The 15,418-nt window shown below is 40.9% G+C and overlaps 1 protein-coding gene and 1 long non-coding RNA gene across 2 annotated transcripts; both read left to right on the forward strand.

Annotated features, from left to right (window-relative positions):
• Nucleotides 1-1,524: 1,524 nt before the first annotated feature.
• LOC146504707 (uncharacterized) lies at nucleotides 1,525-8,436 on the forward strand. The gene is made up of 13 exons (XM_085183357.1): nucleotides 1,525-1,547; nucleotides 2,166-2,336; nucleotides 2,421-2,455; nucleotides 2,693-2,857; nucleotides 2,966-3,100; nucleotides 4,640-4,678; nucleotides 4,760-4,900; nucleotides 5,486-5,565; nucleotides 5,690-5,713; nucleotides 5,944-6,206; nucleotides 7,214-7,330; nucleotides 7,405-7,526; nucleotides 7,618-8,436. The coding sequence occupies exons 2-13, from the start codon at nucleotides 2,282-2,284 to the stop codon at nucleotides 7,690-7,692; spliced, it is 1,251 nt and encodes a 416-aa protein (XP_085039483.1). The 5' UTR covers nucleotides 1,525-1,547; nucleotides 2,166-2,281; the 3' UTR covers nucleotides 7,693-8,436.
• Nucleotides 8,437-9,950: 1,514 nt separating this feature from the next.
• LOC146504708 (uncharacterized) lies at nucleotides 9,951-15,397 on the forward strand. Its single transcript, XR_014877719.1, has 3 exons — nucleotides 9,951-12,013; nucleotides 12,456-12,496; nucleotides 14,974-15,397. It is a non-coding gene; the product is annotated as an uncharacterized LOC146504708 (long non-coding RNA).
• Nucleotides 15,398-15,418: the final 21 nt, after the last annotated feature.

The following is a 15,418-nucleotide window of genomic DNA, read 5'->3' on the forward strand; positions in this document are numbered from 1 at the left end:
TAGATAATGCTATCTACTGTTGTGACAGATGTTATTAAAATTATTTGAAAAATATTTGTTTCTGCTTGTTTTATTTAAAGTGTGATTATAAATGTAAAAAAATATTTCTTTTTGTAGAAAAAAATACCTTTAAGCTGAAATAAATCGAACCGAATCCGAAGTGATGTAATGATTTTTAACTGTTTTTTTTCTTTCAGCTTGAGGTTTTATAAAGTCTCTGATGAAACGGCTCTATGCTATGTAAGTAACGCACATATCTCAGAAACAAAGGACTGCACTAGAATACCTTTAGATTTATTGGTCAGAGTATAAAGTCATAACTGGAAGGCACTCGCATCCAAGTCAAAACACCTTGAAAAATGGGGACATACCCGTTTTTTTCAGATATTCACACAGGGCTTAGGAAAGGTTTGGAGAACTTCTTTCCTGGAATAATTAAATCCTCATTTAAAATGCATTTTTGTATATTTTTTTTAAACATTTGTTTAACGATTTGAAACTTGTGCAAAAAATTACGAAATTGGGAACGAGCAAATGCGTTTTTTCACGGCACTGTGTGTACATTAGTTTAAATATTTTTTTCAACCAGTGTTATCAAAAACAGCAAGAGCTGCAATTATAAATTGTTTGGAAAATGAAGATAGCTGCCAGGGTGCATACCTGCTGTGTGAATATAAGTGCCAAACTTATGACCATTGATCTTGGAACTCTTAGTATAAGAATGTTTGGAACGTCATACTGTTTGTGGGGTTGTTTTTTTTTTCACGTTAACCCGGTTTTCTCGAAGCAGCAAGTGACTGACAATGGAGCACGATTAATCTACATCAGGAACATCTCGCCAGGCGAGTCCAGGGATCTCAGAGAAGCTTTGAAAAAAATGGATTGTGTAAGAAACTACCTGCCTCTTCTCAACAAGGTATAAACACACTCATAAATGCCAACAAGTGCATGTGTTAGAAGTCTGTGAAAGGCTGTATGAGATATGTGCTTGTGTAAGTGTAATCTTAACCATACAGAGAAATTGACAGATTAACCGCTTGCACACCAAACTAAAGGACATGCACCAACCTTCATAAATCCATCCTTAAAAAGAGATGATGTGTCTAGATTTGGATGCTACTTATCTTGAGGAAAGCACAACTGCAAAACTATAGCGATTAGTAAAGAGAGACTGCCGATAAGCTGCTCGCTGAGCAATTCTTCATATGCTCATGCGCACTAGTATTTATCACATTACAGCATGTTGAGCGTGGCTCCAGTGCATCATTGAGCCAGGATTTCTGACTTTTGAATCCAGTGATCTCCACAATAAAGCTGTACTTAGTTCACTCTTTCCACGTGTGCTTAGCACTTATTTTCTAAACATTTACAATGTGAAGGTAAAATGTTCAGAATACATTTTCTTCTTGTGTTTCAGGTGTTTATCGAATTTCAGTCTCTTCGTGATGCTGATTCGCCTTGGCGTTTGGTACAGCCTTCTAAAACGGGGCCACCGGCCACAAATTGTCAACGGCTGCGAATACCACAGCGTGGATGTACCTCACTGCGTAAGTGTTTTTTAAATGGGATTTAAACAATAATGATTTAAAGGAAAAAAAAAGATGGTTTAAGTTAATGGAAGGTCATCTGGTAAGACCTTTCTTTCGCTTTCTGTTTGTGAAACACTACATGAATAGATTTTTCCAGTTCTCCCCCTGGGCTGTGGATAAAGTGAAGACAAAACTGCTGATTTATTGTTGTTCACAATAAATCATTGTGACACATTCCCTCAACTTTTATCCACTAACACTGTGATTCTCGTTCCCACAAATCCTTTGATGCTCATTTGCCTTATTATCTCTCTGACCTCTTTTCTGGCCCCTCCAGAAATCTTTGCTCCATCAGTGGTCAATTTCCTTCTGCTTGTCTCTGCCCCAGACACATGAACCAGAGCCATTACTTAAACTGCACTTTTTCAGTCTGGCATTTGAGCTAACCCACTAATCATTGTTTTTCTGATGTCTATGATACCTTGGGTATCTGTAAAGGTGCTTAAAGTTCAAATAAAAGTCAAAACATTGATATTACTGGATCATTGTAAACATTAAAAACCTGTTTTGCACCACTCATTTTTCCTTTTCTTTCCCCCACAAAACTTTTAACAAAACGTATTTTTGCTTGTGCAGCACCAAGATTGCCAGACAAAGCTTTGCCAGACACCGAGGTTGCTGTTGATGGTGCAACTGTCCCAACAGAAGATATTACCATCCCACAACGCAGCACTTCACCATATTGGATCACAATGACAACTAGTCCCTTTGTGTTCCCCACTGTCTCTCCTTGGTTCACAATCCCAGGTGAGAGAAACAGCTGGAAACTAAAATTAACCTCCAGATATAAAGTGTTGACTGTTACTAACTGTGTTTGTTTTACACTTCTAGAGTATTTAACTGTCAGTGAACCTGATGACATTGAGGTGAGTGCATCTTCTAAACCCAGGTTTCATGTGTTAAACAGGAATCCTTGAGTAAATACCAAGAGGTGTCCATTTTTCCAAATACTCACCTCAAAAACCACATTTCTTTTTTTCTGCTAAACTTGGTTTCATTTTTGTCTTCTCTATGTGGTCAGTAATAATAATATATATTTTTTAAAAAGTACCGCAAAGTTTCCCTTCAAATAAACTTTGGTTCTTGAACCTTGTGTCTTGTAGAAAGCCCAATCTCAAGGTTCTACGTTCTCCACGATCATGTTGACCGGTTTGCCAGAAGGAAACTACAGTCAGGAGGATGTCACCAAGCTGGTGTGGCGTTACGTCCCTGATCAGACTGTTCAGACTCTGTACTACAAAATAATCGTTTTATCACTGCAGAGGAGGGTGAGGAGTAGACCCAGCAGGCCGATACAGAGAAATTTGCATTTGCAAATTTAATTCAATTTAATGATTAATATTGAATGTTTCCTCTGCATCATTTTTCCCCTCCAGGCCTTTGTGTTTTTTAACAGCTGGGATGCGTGCTGCGATTTCGCCAGGGATTACCTTAAAAATCCAGTTACTGTTGGAGAGTGGACGCTCAGAATCCACATTGTTTTACAAGACATGCTTCCTGGTACAAGTGAGGTATGAAAATGGAGCAATCGGGGGCTGTTAAATCAGGGGCATGCTCCTGTTTCACTCAAACTATTCAGATCCCAATCAAAACAGATTTCTCCTCTAAGGAGTGAGCACAGCATCATCCTTCTCTGGGCTAATATTAATAGAATGAGACTCAGAATACTTTATTGATCCCTAGGGGAAATATATTGGTTACAGTACAAACAGTAACAAAGACAGATACAAGAAGTAAGGAATAGGACAATATATACAATATATACATACATATAAGTCACTTATTGATAAATATCTGAATAAGAAATGGAAAAACTAAAAATATGCATGAATTTCAAATCGACTATTTATTGTTACTTTGTCTGTATTTGTTCCTTCCTTTTTGCAACAGCAGCACAAAAGCTGCATGAACTTTTATCCACTTTTCTGTTCATAGGCGACAACCCACGTCATTCCGCCACCACTTTAAATTTCCACAGAGCTCCTTGTGAAGTCAGCCCCGTGTAAACTTTAAAGACCCAGACATAGGTTATAGAGTGTTTTACTGACTATTAAGTAATGCCCTTACTTATTTTGAAACTTCAGTCGCTGCTAACCTTCTAGCTTCAGCGTTTCCCATCTCAAGTTTCCTTGTGGGCTAGCTATTCAGGAGCTTTCTGAGAACTCTCTCCACAGCTACATGTTAAGAGGAATCGAGGTCTGACAACTGTTGCGGAAAGTCACTGAGTGTTAAGGATGGTGAGTTAGTGAACCCAGACGCGGACCTCTCGTTAAAGTTGAACAGTGTCTTTATTTACAGTGAAGCCAATCCACAGTTATCCATAGTGCAAGTCCCTTCAGTGCTCCTCTCCCCGTCTCTCCTCGTGTGTCCACACAACTCCCGTGAATCAGTGACGTCTCTCCTTCCGTCTCGTTCGCTTCCTGGGAAAAGGCAAAGCAGCCACGATTAGCCTCCCTCCGCTTTCAAATGCTTGCTTTACCCTTGCTGAGCTCGAGTCACTACCAGGCTTGGTGCAATACTCCAGCGCTGTCTGTCACTCAGCCACACCATTAAATAGCTCTGCCAACGACGGCGGATGATTGGCAGCAGCTGGCGAGGAATCAGTCGCAGGTGGGACAGCAGCTCAGAGCGGCAGCACTTCCGGGTCGGAGATCTCCCGTTGCTACGCGACCGCGTAACAATGGCAGCGGAGCAGGAGAGGAAAAAACAGAGCGAGAGAGAGGAGAACAAACACACACATACACACAGGTCGCCGGTCGGGGCACCGTCAGACCTGACACTGAGACTCAAATAGCATCAAATAGTTCCTGCAAAACCTTGGTTATATGTTGTGTCGTTACTATCCTGAAGTATGAATCCTTTGCCACAAAGATGCAAACCAGGATCGAGTCACTTCTCACTTACAGTGGAGTCCAATATTTATCTTATTACATGTGGTCAATAGAACATTAAAAACACTCTAGCCAGGAGGAGAGTTCTTCAATATTTATTGTACAAACAGAGGATCAGTGATTGATGTAATCCCCTTTCATCTTCTACTCTTTTCACAGGAGAGCATGTATAGAAGCATGATGAAATGGAGCACCACTGTAAGTCAGCAGTCACATAAATCTGTCTTGTAAAAGCAGCAGGCTCGGGTCTCCCTGATCTTAACGCTGGTTGTTTTTCAGCATGTTCCAGAGTCGGAGTCTCTGGAGGACCGGCTGCTGAGTGTGGAGGTCTCCGAGGTGAATGTGGACCTTGTCGTGATGATCGTGGAAGTGGTGGCGTCCATTGCTGCTTTTGTCAGATTCTTGCCGCTTGCCAACAGGGTACGATTTCATAAACACGTGCAACTTTTTTATGTGTTACAGAAGGCTGCAAGGCTTGTCATGGTGTCTGCTGTTCTTTTCATATTGACAAACATTTTAAATGAGTCTGAAGGAGACTTTGTGTTTTTTTTAACACTAGTTGAGCAAGTTTAAATATTCCCTGCGGCAGGCAATCTGAATTTGACATGCCTTTGCAAACACTGGTGAAGAAGGACTGCCTGAAATGCACCAAGTTCTCAACCAAGTAGTAATCTTATGACCTGTTCAGCCTTTTGTCCTGGCCCATCGAGCAGGGGAGATCCCTGCAGTTTGAGGCAGCGCTAAGTTATTCTTTTAGTGTTTCTTGCTCAGTGGTTTTATTGTTCAATCAAAAACTTTGCAAAAGTATAGAAATATGTTTGCACTTATTTCCCATTTGCAAGTTTAAAACCCCAAGATTTTTTTTCTTTGCCTTGTACTATCGTACAGGGCAGTAAAGAAACTCGCCAGGACAAATTCTTTATGGCCCTGTACAATACAAATCGTGCCTGTAGCACACCCATTGAGTACCACTGTGTTGCTCAAATATCCTTTCTGTTTTCTCAGATATGCATTGAGATGGCCGAACCTGGTGGATTAACACAGGTGATGGAGAGCAAAGTCACCAAGGACTATTTATCTGCTTGGTAAGTGTGTCCCACAATCAGAAGTGAGAAAAAGAGGAAATTTATTTTACACTGTGTTTTTTCATTTTCTTTAAAGTGTCTTCATGTCTGTCTGACCTTGTGCTTTTTTCTCTCCTCTTCATAGGAGTAAAGCTGGACGTATTGAGTCGTGAGTATCTTTCTTTTTCAGGTTTAGTGGCAGAGTCAAATATACCATACGCTCCTCAAGGTCGTCTATAGTAAACAGTTCCCAAAGATGCAAAAAGAGAAGAATGTGATTTAGATATAAGCAACTCTAGATTAGGAATTTGAAATGGAATTTCTTCTTTCACATGAACATTTTGTGACAACAAACCTCTTTTCATGGTAACCTACTGGCATCTTTGCTTTTAAATTCAGTTTGAAGAGCCTGAAACAGCGTCTGCAAGACTCTGGTGACAACAAAGTTAACCTCAAAATGAAAACCAAGAAGACCGCAGAATCGACTGATGCAGTGACCAAAGGTGACTGCCAGGCGGAGAGCCAGAGGACCGAGGAGGAAGCAGTGACCCAGCCCGATGCTGCAGCCGCCCCTGCTGGACAGCAGCCAGAGCCCAAGTGTCCTGACGACGAGACGCAGGAGGGAGAGGAGAATGATGGATGGAGCATGGCCGACATTAAAGGTACAAAGAGCTGCTTTAAATCAGCAAAATACACCGCTCTGACAGCCAAAACACAGTAAACTGAATATAAAAAGAAAAGTTGTGATATTTTATGGCTCTGATCTCATATTTGTGCTCCTCACTGTGCTACAGACATTCAGCCTGGTGGTACTAATATATTTTACATATGTGGTGTTTAAAAAATGCTCCGTTGGTGCGATGACTATATCCCACACCATCACCAGCCTGAAATTTTGATACAAGGCAGGATGGATCCAAGATTTCTGACCCTACCATCCTAATGTCACAGCAGAAACTGAGATTCAACAGACCAGGCAGCGTTTTTATTTTACAGCGTTGCTGAGCCTGTGTGAATTGTACCCTCAGCTTTGCGTTCTTAGCTTAGAGAAGTGGAACCCAGTGTGGTCTTCTGCTGCTGTAGCTCATCTGCTTCAGTGTTGGATGTGCTGTGCGTTCAGAGATACTCTTGTGCATTGTAATAAGTGGTTGTTTGGCTTGCTCTGGCCTTCCGCTCAGCGTGAAGCAGTTATTTCATTCTCCTCTAAACTCAAAAATGCATTTCCTCCAGGGAACTGCCACTCACTGGATATTTTCTGTTTCAGACCATTTGATGTAAACCCTAGAGATGCTTCTGTGGGAAAATCCCAGCAGATCAGCAGTTTTTGAAATGCTAAGATCAGCAAACATGCCACGTTTAAGTGACTTCAATTATTTTTCTTCTTCATTCTGATGCTCAGTTTGAATTTCAGCAGGTCATCTGACCATGTCTACATACCTAAATCACTAAGTTGCTGCCATGTGATTGGCTGATTAGAGAGTCACATTAATGAGCAGTCAAACAGGTGTACCTAATAAAGTGGCCGATGAATGTTTCAGCTTTTCAAGTAAATCGAAATCATTTGTTCAATTATTATTGAGTTATAATTGAATGTTTAAATATTTTATAAAGCCAGTGGCTCCTGTAGCAGATTTGTTGATGATTAACGTGTCGCTCTTTTCATTTTCAGTTGTGGGTAAACGCAGGAGGGAGCTTGTCGGACCTGAGGCAAAGCGATCTCGCTCTCAGTCTCCGTGTGTTGTAGCAGATTTCAGACTGCCTCAGTTCAACCCTAACAGCCCCATCGGTCAGACACACACACTCTAAATTCAAATTTGTTGTTAATACTTGTCTAATCCTCCTGTTTCTGCTTCTCTGCAGGTCAGGAGTTTGTGGTCCCTAAATCAGGATTTTTCTGTAACATCTGCTCTGTTTTCTGCCTGAATGAGAAGACCGCCAAGGAACTCCACTGCTGCAGCCAGAAACACTACGACAACCTGCAGGTACGCACGCACATACATATACACGATTCAGCACACAAAATCACACTGTTGGCCTAACGATGTTTGTTTTCTCGCTTTTCCCTTTGTTTAGAAATATTATGAGGAACGTCGACAGAGAGCTACAAAAACTTTGTCTCAGACGTCTCCAGGCTCCGTTTCTGACTGATGGACCTGATCTACTGTATTTTTAACACATAACTGTGGAGAGTGTATATATATGTATACGTGTGTGTATGTGTGTCCTGGATGACTGTGTATATGTTTGCGGTTTTGTGATTTGTTTCTTATTTCCTGTTTTACTTTGAAAGTTCATGTCTTATGTCAGTGTGTTCAGTTTTACCTCTCCCCTGTCTCGTTAGCCTAATTACTCCCAGCTGTGTCTCCCTCCTGTTGCCCATTCCCTAATTACTCCCCTGTGTATTTAAGCCCTGTGTTTTCCTGTGCTCCCTGTCGCGTCGTACCCTCAACCTGCTGTGTGTTTGTAATGTCCAGTCCTCCAGCACCTCGGTTTAGTCTTGTTTTCCTTTTGTAAGTTTTATTTTCAATCGTTCGTCCAGCAATAAAGCTGCGTTTTCAGTTTATTCCCATCTCCAAGAGTCCTGCATTTTTGGGTCCACCGCTTCTGCTTGCCTGCCACACAGCCAACCATGACAATAGCAGAATCTAGTATAACATGGAAACACCTACCTGAAACACAGACTTTATGTATTTTAAGTACTTGAGTAAATGTTCCCACTACTATCTGCACTCACGTCTGAAGATATTTAGACTAGTGAGAGAACTCTGAGCTCCTCCGCTTCATGTGAGATTCACTTTCCACTCTTTCTTTTCTTTCTTTCTTTTTTTTAAATCCCTTTCCATTGCATTAATGTCTTGAAATACCAGGAAACCAAGCATCTGCCTCTGGAGACTTTTGACTCAAAAGGCAATAAAAACCAAAACAAATGTAAAAAAAAAAAAAAAAATGAATACAGGAAAAATTACATTTTCACAAATGTCAAAACATTTTTTAATTAAAATTCCTCTTTTTTCCTATTAAAAAGTTGTAAAAGTGAGTCCAAGGCCATGATGCCAAAACAGAGGATGTACTTCCTGAGGGAGCTGAAGAAATTCAACCTGCCAACACGGATGATGATGCAATTCTACACTGCAATCATCGAGTCCATCCTCACCTCCTCCATCACCGTGTGGTACGCTGGAGCCACTATCAGGGACAGTGGCGGTCCTAGCCTGTTTGGCGCCACGGGCGAACACTCTCTCTGCCCAATGGTGTGCTTGGTTATCCTTTCATGAGTTATGTCTGTGAAGGTTCTCAGTCATCCAGGTCATCGTAGTCAAAGGAGCTTGCAAAGAAAAGCGTCTGGACTTCTTTAAGTTACTTGAAGACGTTTCACCTCTCATCCGAGAGGCTTCTTCAGTTCTAAGGTCAAATGGTGGAGAGTCCCGGGACAGGCGCAACAACATTGTCATCCCCTATGTAGCCGGTGTATCAGAGAAACTCAGGAGGGTTTTCTCCAAGCATGACATCCCGGTGTACTTCAGACCCAGCAACACACTCAGACAATAACTGGTTCACCCGAAAGACAAAACGCCAAAACACAGACTTAACAATGTGGTGTATGCCGTACAGTGCAGCGAGGAATGCCCAGACCTCTACATTGGAGAGACCAAACAGCCACTTCACAAGCGCATGGCACAACACAGAAGAGCCACCTCCACAGGACAAGATTCAGCTGTCCATCTGCATCTTAAGGATAAAGGACACTCTTTCGAGGATGCCAATGTTCACATTTTGGACAGAGAGGACAGATGGTTTTAAAGAGGAGTGAAAGAAGCCATCTATGTCCACTGTGAGCGACCATCTTTGAACAGAGGCGGTGGTTTACGACACCAACTCTCTGCCATCTATAATCCAGTTTTGAGATCCCTTCCCAGACGCCTTAAGGCCCACTCACACCCTGGGCCATCTGACCTCAGGAATTCGCATGATAAGGTGGGGCCAGGTTTCACAATGAAATCACCCGAAACTCTGGCTGATTGGGACCCACACCCAGTTCCACACCTTGGCTCAGGCGATTAGAGGATCATCAGGGGGTCCTTTTGTCCCTCTGTGGGGGGAAACTCCCACTAGGGTTATATCTGGGACTCTCCACCATTTGACCTTAGAACTGAAGAAGCCTCTCGGATGAGAGGTGAAACGTCTTCAAGTAACTTAAAGAAGTCCAGACGCTTTTCTTTGCAAGCTCCTTTGACTTTCATGAGTTATTTAACTTGCAGCAACAAAAACATAATATTCCAGAAACACGCTTTGCCGATCCGATCAGCTGTTCATAACACACATACATACACACATACATATATATATATATATATATATATATATATATATCAAAGAAAAAAAAAAAATATATATATATAATGTGTATAGACGTTCCCATGATAATTGCTGGTTTCACATAAACCTTTGCTGTAATACTCTGATCAAAGCATTATTAGACTTGGAGAGTTAACAGATCTATATGTCCACATTAGGCTGTTGGAGGATGGGATTGGTCAGAAGTTTGGCAGTCAGGAGATCAGAGCTGGTGTGGCAGAACTGAAAATGTTACTGTTTCAATTGAGAGTGACCAGAATGGACATAACTAGAAAAATTAGAGCATTAGAGGGACAGTTCAAATTGATCAGTCTGGAGACAAAGCTAGAGAGGTAAGTCTGAGGTGGTTTGTACATGTGCAGAGGAGGATAATGGACATATTGGACAAAGGATGGTGAAGATGGAGCTGCCAGACAGGAGGAAAAGAGGAAGACCTCGAGGGAAGTTCATGGATCTAATGAAGGAGGACATGGGGGTTGGTATGACAGAGGACAATGGTAGGGACAAGGTGAGATGGAGGCAGATGATCCACTATAGTGTATGAGAGCAACAGAAAGAGGAAGAAGACGACCCTCATAAAATGACATGTACCCAATGGTTATGATGTACATATATGAAGAAAGAGAACACAGACCCTGTTTGAGCCTTTTGGAGCATTTTAATGCAGCTATGTGACACCAACACCAAAGGGCTCATAAGGTAAATGCCCATAGCTTTCATACATGTACTTGGCACCCTGGGAATAAGATTGAGATGTTTTACCAACTACCTGTTCTTTTTCATGGCTTTCTACATTTTACAGCTCTAATTTAAAAAACACCACCCGCCAACAATGAGAATATTTGGAGGTTAGCCACTAATTCATTTATGATTTTTATGTGACTGGTTTAGTAGCAGCATTTTATATAATATAATCCAATAATGCAGGAGATCCGTGTTTGATGTGTTGGAGCTGGACGTCTGTCTGTAAACTGTCCCGCAGGAACATTAAAGTTTTACTCTAATCCATTTGCATTTAATAGTATCTATATTGTAAAGTGTGCCAAAAGTTAAAGTTGCATGTTTGCATTTTGATATTAGTCCTTATTTTTAAACACCTTGCTATAAACTTTGAGGAATAGATGAGATATTTATTATTTCTGTTTGTCCCCCATTTTCATGACCCTTAAAACCCTTAACATCCTTGTTCCTTTAAATAGTGAGGAGGAGAAGAGATGTAATCATTTTACCTAAATCTAATCTGCTTCTAATCTGTTCTATTTAAGGGACTTGCTCATAGTCAGCTTAGTAACCACACTGTGACTGTACCCACAGATTTATGTCCCTTTTCCATAATAACCCACTCTGTTCTCACAGGGGTCAACAAGGAGAGTCACACATTATCCCACTTGCACATTAAGATGCATCAGTGTCATAAATCAGCTTAAATACCAACTGTCTGGAAATTTGACTTCACTTAATTAATCCTGACACCTACAAGCAAGAAGCAGAAAACAGAAAAGTATGTTTTGTTTTGTTGTTTTTATTCAAGATCTGTTCACATGTACTTAGCAAGAGTGAATACACAGCGTTAAAAAACTGTACTTAGTGTAGTGAGAAAGAAAGGCGAAAAGCAAAGAGAGCGAATGAAGGTAATATTGAAGTAGGCGCAGTTTTGAAGTGGTGAAAGGCAAAGGCATGAGTGTAAGCGTGATTGTGATTTTCTTCGGGTAATAAAAGGTAATAAGAGAGATGTAGAGCGGGCGGAGGACTTGGCGAGAGCAGGAAAAAGCATAAAGGAAACACGAGTGCGTGTCTCCCCGCCCCCCAAGCGAGGGCCGTGGCCACTGAGTTCGTGAGGGGATCGAACTGGCGGTGCCCTGTACCAGGGGCTTCCGCCACATGTCATAGGCCAAACGGCCGGCCGAGAGAAGGCTTGAAAAAAGGGCCATTTATCTTTTCTTCTTCAGCCAGCTTTTTTTCTCATCGTTTTTACAAAGTACACATTAAGCTTCTCAGTCCGCATGTTCACGGTGCCAGCATTTGTTATGGAATATGTTGAGCAAACCTGGAGAAGCGTCAGCTCAAGATATTATTGTCATTGCTGTGGATCTTTACCTGATACACTGACTTGGTGAGTAAATGTTTACTCTTATTCAAACTGATTTTGTGGCTTCTCTTAGTTTAGCACCGGGATTATAATCTTGCTAGCTAGTTAGTGTTAGCCTAGCCTTGCTGCTGCCGCTGGGCTCATGTTACTTCAAAATTAACACCACAGCCTTAAAAACCTTACATAAAACTATGTCTGTGAAATTTTCTGTTGATTGTTTGAAATAAAAAAGTGAGATAAGAGCCCAGACAAAATTCTTCGGGAGGTGCAGGAGACGTCCATTTGTTGTTCATGCTTTGTGGCAGCTTTTGAACATCTGTGGCATCTATTAATGTCAAATCTAGCCTTTATTTAACAACACAAGCAATCTCTATGTTACAATGATTGCACAGCCATTAAGGATCAAATCAGTTTCTGAAAACTGTTCTGCTTTTTCTCCCTCTGCTTGCTTCTTACTGTCTTTGAGGCTCGGGACCAGCACTCCTGTTGTTGGACAGAAAGACATCAGTAAGTATTTTGCTTTTCCAATATATTAGCAACTGTCAGTGACATTTATATTAATGAGGCTGAACTTTAATCATACTTTAGAACAGCCTGTTTTACTTATTGTTTTATTTGTGCTTTGGTTTGGGGAAGTTGTTTGGAGAAGTAGTGGATGCCCTCCTCCTCTGGCACAATGATAACTCACAAAAGCTCCTTGGAGTAAGGAGATCAGGCTCAGAAGTGGTTCTTTCTAAGAACGTATATCTGTATTCATAAATGACATACTAAGGATGAGTAATGCTTAAATAATGAGGAAAGTAAGCAGTGACCAATGACACATTTAACAATGTGTCATTTGTATCCACTATTCTATGTTTGTTTATGAGTACAAGATCCTTTTTTCTATCAAATAACCTAAAAATGACTGACTTCACCTTTAAAAATACTAACTTAAATAAACCAAGATAACCCAGCAGTCCATAGGAAATAATGTGTGCACTATGTCACTAAAGTTATTGTCACTGCAAATGTAAAAGTAAACATAAATGAACCACAGAGGAAGTGACGTGACTTTGAGGACAGATGTGATCAGGTGGAAAGTGCAGAAAGCTGACTGATGTCCATCTGTGGCTGCATTAACTGTTGGCCTGTCCTGTATTAGGCATTCAGGGTTTTCTTTGATGGCCATTTAGCTGTTATGGCATGAACGTGCTCGGTGCATTATTATTGGCTTTTCTACAGCCTGATATTTGTTTAATAATTGATTGATACAGTGTATTAAATAAGTTGATAAATAAGATGTTAAAAACGTCATCATCATATCAAACATGATCGATTTGGGGGGAGTTTGTTTGGCACATGCTGACTGCATTCTAATTGTAACTGTAATTGTAATATTATTGACTATAACATATAGTCAATAATATTAAAAAGCTGCTGTTACTGAGTGAAACAAAGATTTCAGGTGTGGATTTAGCCCCAGCGTTTTAAGATCCCAGCAGCGCTCGTATTTATGGCCACATTTTTCAAAGAGACGAGCTTTCTGGGTGCTGACTCAGAGGGACCACTTTAGTTCATTGAAGCTTTAATGCCAGTTTAAGACAATAAACTGGACACGTTTGAATCAAATTGATAATAACAGAGCGATGCTGGACATAAGCAGCTGTGTTAGTGTGATGCCCTGCATATTTGAAGGAATAAACTTCTGTTCTTACTGAATCTGTAACATTGCCTTGATCTGCCTGCATCATTTTTTTAATAGTTTGTGTTGTTAAATGAGTTTTGTGTCACTGTGCACAGAGAAAAACTCACCTGATGTAGTGGTAAAGCAATGTTCACCACTAGATGGAGCCAACCTGGCACAGGTATTTTCTCTACACGCTAAATTTCACACTGAAAAGCCTTGGTGGAAATTTTTGTTTACATAGAAGGTAAAGGAAAAATGTCTTGAGGTCTTTCCAGTGTTTTCAAAATTGTGCTTTTCAGATATTATTAAATTCCGTTCTTTTGAATTTCTTTGGCGACAGAGAAAGACTGGACTCAGAGTGGTCAAGCTCAAAAAATGATCTTTATTTTTGCAAAATGGAGACCCGCCACACGAACACACAAGCTCAGGGCTGAATTCTTTGCCAGCTAAATCCGTATATATATTTCTGCACTGCGTCACAGCGACACACAGTTTACTTAGTTCTGCTTTTTGTCTGGTTTCCTGTATTTTATTAATACGCCTGTGCAGCTCTGCACTAAAACTTCCTGTTCTCTGCAAAAGCAGTTTCCTGTCAGTACTCTGTGACATTGTGCTCAAACTGGCGTTCTCCTAGTCTGGCCTCTATAAAACAAAAATTAAGAATATATATTTATTTCATAACAATACACATCGAAACTTCACACAGACAAACACACACACAAAACAACAAAACATGTCAAATTACATCACGTCTCATTCGTTTTTGGAGAATTTCACCACTTTTAGTTTTCATGGAAAATAACTTGTGTTATTCATGACATGATATCATTTAAAATAACTTTGTCAGGCCAGTGAATAGCTGCCACATAAGTCTAAATCTAAATCATACATGTGGGTAGGGGTGCATAGTCAGTAAGTCGCCAAGACTCTGCAGAGCTCCAAACCTCCTCTGCCACAGACAGAAGCATCAAAAATGTGCGCTGGGAGCTTCATGGCAGGATTTCTACAGCCAAGTATATCTATATGTATGTGGCCAAGAACCTTGTAGGGCATCTTAGCACAGTTTACTTGTGTCAGCTAGGTCAGCTAGTGGGAGGGCAGAGAGGGCAGCCTTTACATTATTTGATTGTAGAGTGACAGGAAGTGCCTATGAGCTTCTGATCAGGCAGAAATATTGACAGAAAAATACACTGATGAAAATCAAAGAAGAGAAAATGTATGTGATGTTCCATTTTCCTGAGAGCTGATTGGCTGTGATGACTCCTTCAAGTACTACATGCTACTTTGTCCTGTTAAGCCTGCTGTCTGTTCTCAGGCCTCCTCCTGTTTCACTGCCATAAATCCATCACCAGAGGGCTCCACTGACCTGCCTGCTGACATCAGACCACACCCCTGTGTCATGTGACCTGGCAAAGCTGGACTCAGACCTGGCCCAGGCAAGTTCAAAGGCAGAGAGCAGAGTATAGTAGAGCACTGGAAGGATGAGGTGGAAACAGGAAGCGTGTAGATTCAGTGGATTTGGATCCTCCATCTGTCTCCATGCTCTCTTTACTGGCCTTCTAAAAATCACTTCTAAAAACTGTAGCTGTGATTTTTTTGTTGAAATGTTTAGGATTTAGAATTCCACTTTACTGTCATGCATGTCTAAATACAGGGTAACAAAATACAGTTTGCATCTTATCAGTAAGTGCAATAAGAGCAAATATACAGATGTACTGATATATCTGATATATAAAAAGAATGTGATGTCTACGGTGACC

This window comes from Neolamprologus multifasciatus, chromosome 13 (assembly GCF_963576455.1).
Source record: "Neolamprologus multifasciatus chromosome 13, fNeoMul1.2, whole genome shotgun sequence".
NCBI classification, from domain to species: Eukaryota; Metazoa; Chordata; class Actinopteri; order Cichliformes; family Cichlidae; genus Neolamprologus; species Neolamprologus multifasciatus.

What these genes read in the sequence shown, in the direction of transcription:
- LOC146504707 (XM_085183357.1), top strand. Translation starts at nt 2,282, where the DNA reads ATGACAACTAGTCCCTTTGTGTTCCCCACTGTCTCTCCTTGGTTCACA. An exon ending in CAACCCTAACAGCCCCATCG is followed by an intron (nt 7,331 to 7,404) that starts GTCAGACACACA and finishes GCTTCTCTGCAG; the next exon opens with GTCAGGAGTTTGTGGTCCCT. An exon ending in AACACTACGACAACCTGCAG is followed by an intron (nt 7,527 to 7,617) that starts GTACGCACGCAC and finishes CCCTTTGTTTAG; the next exon opens with AAATATTATGAGGAACGTCG.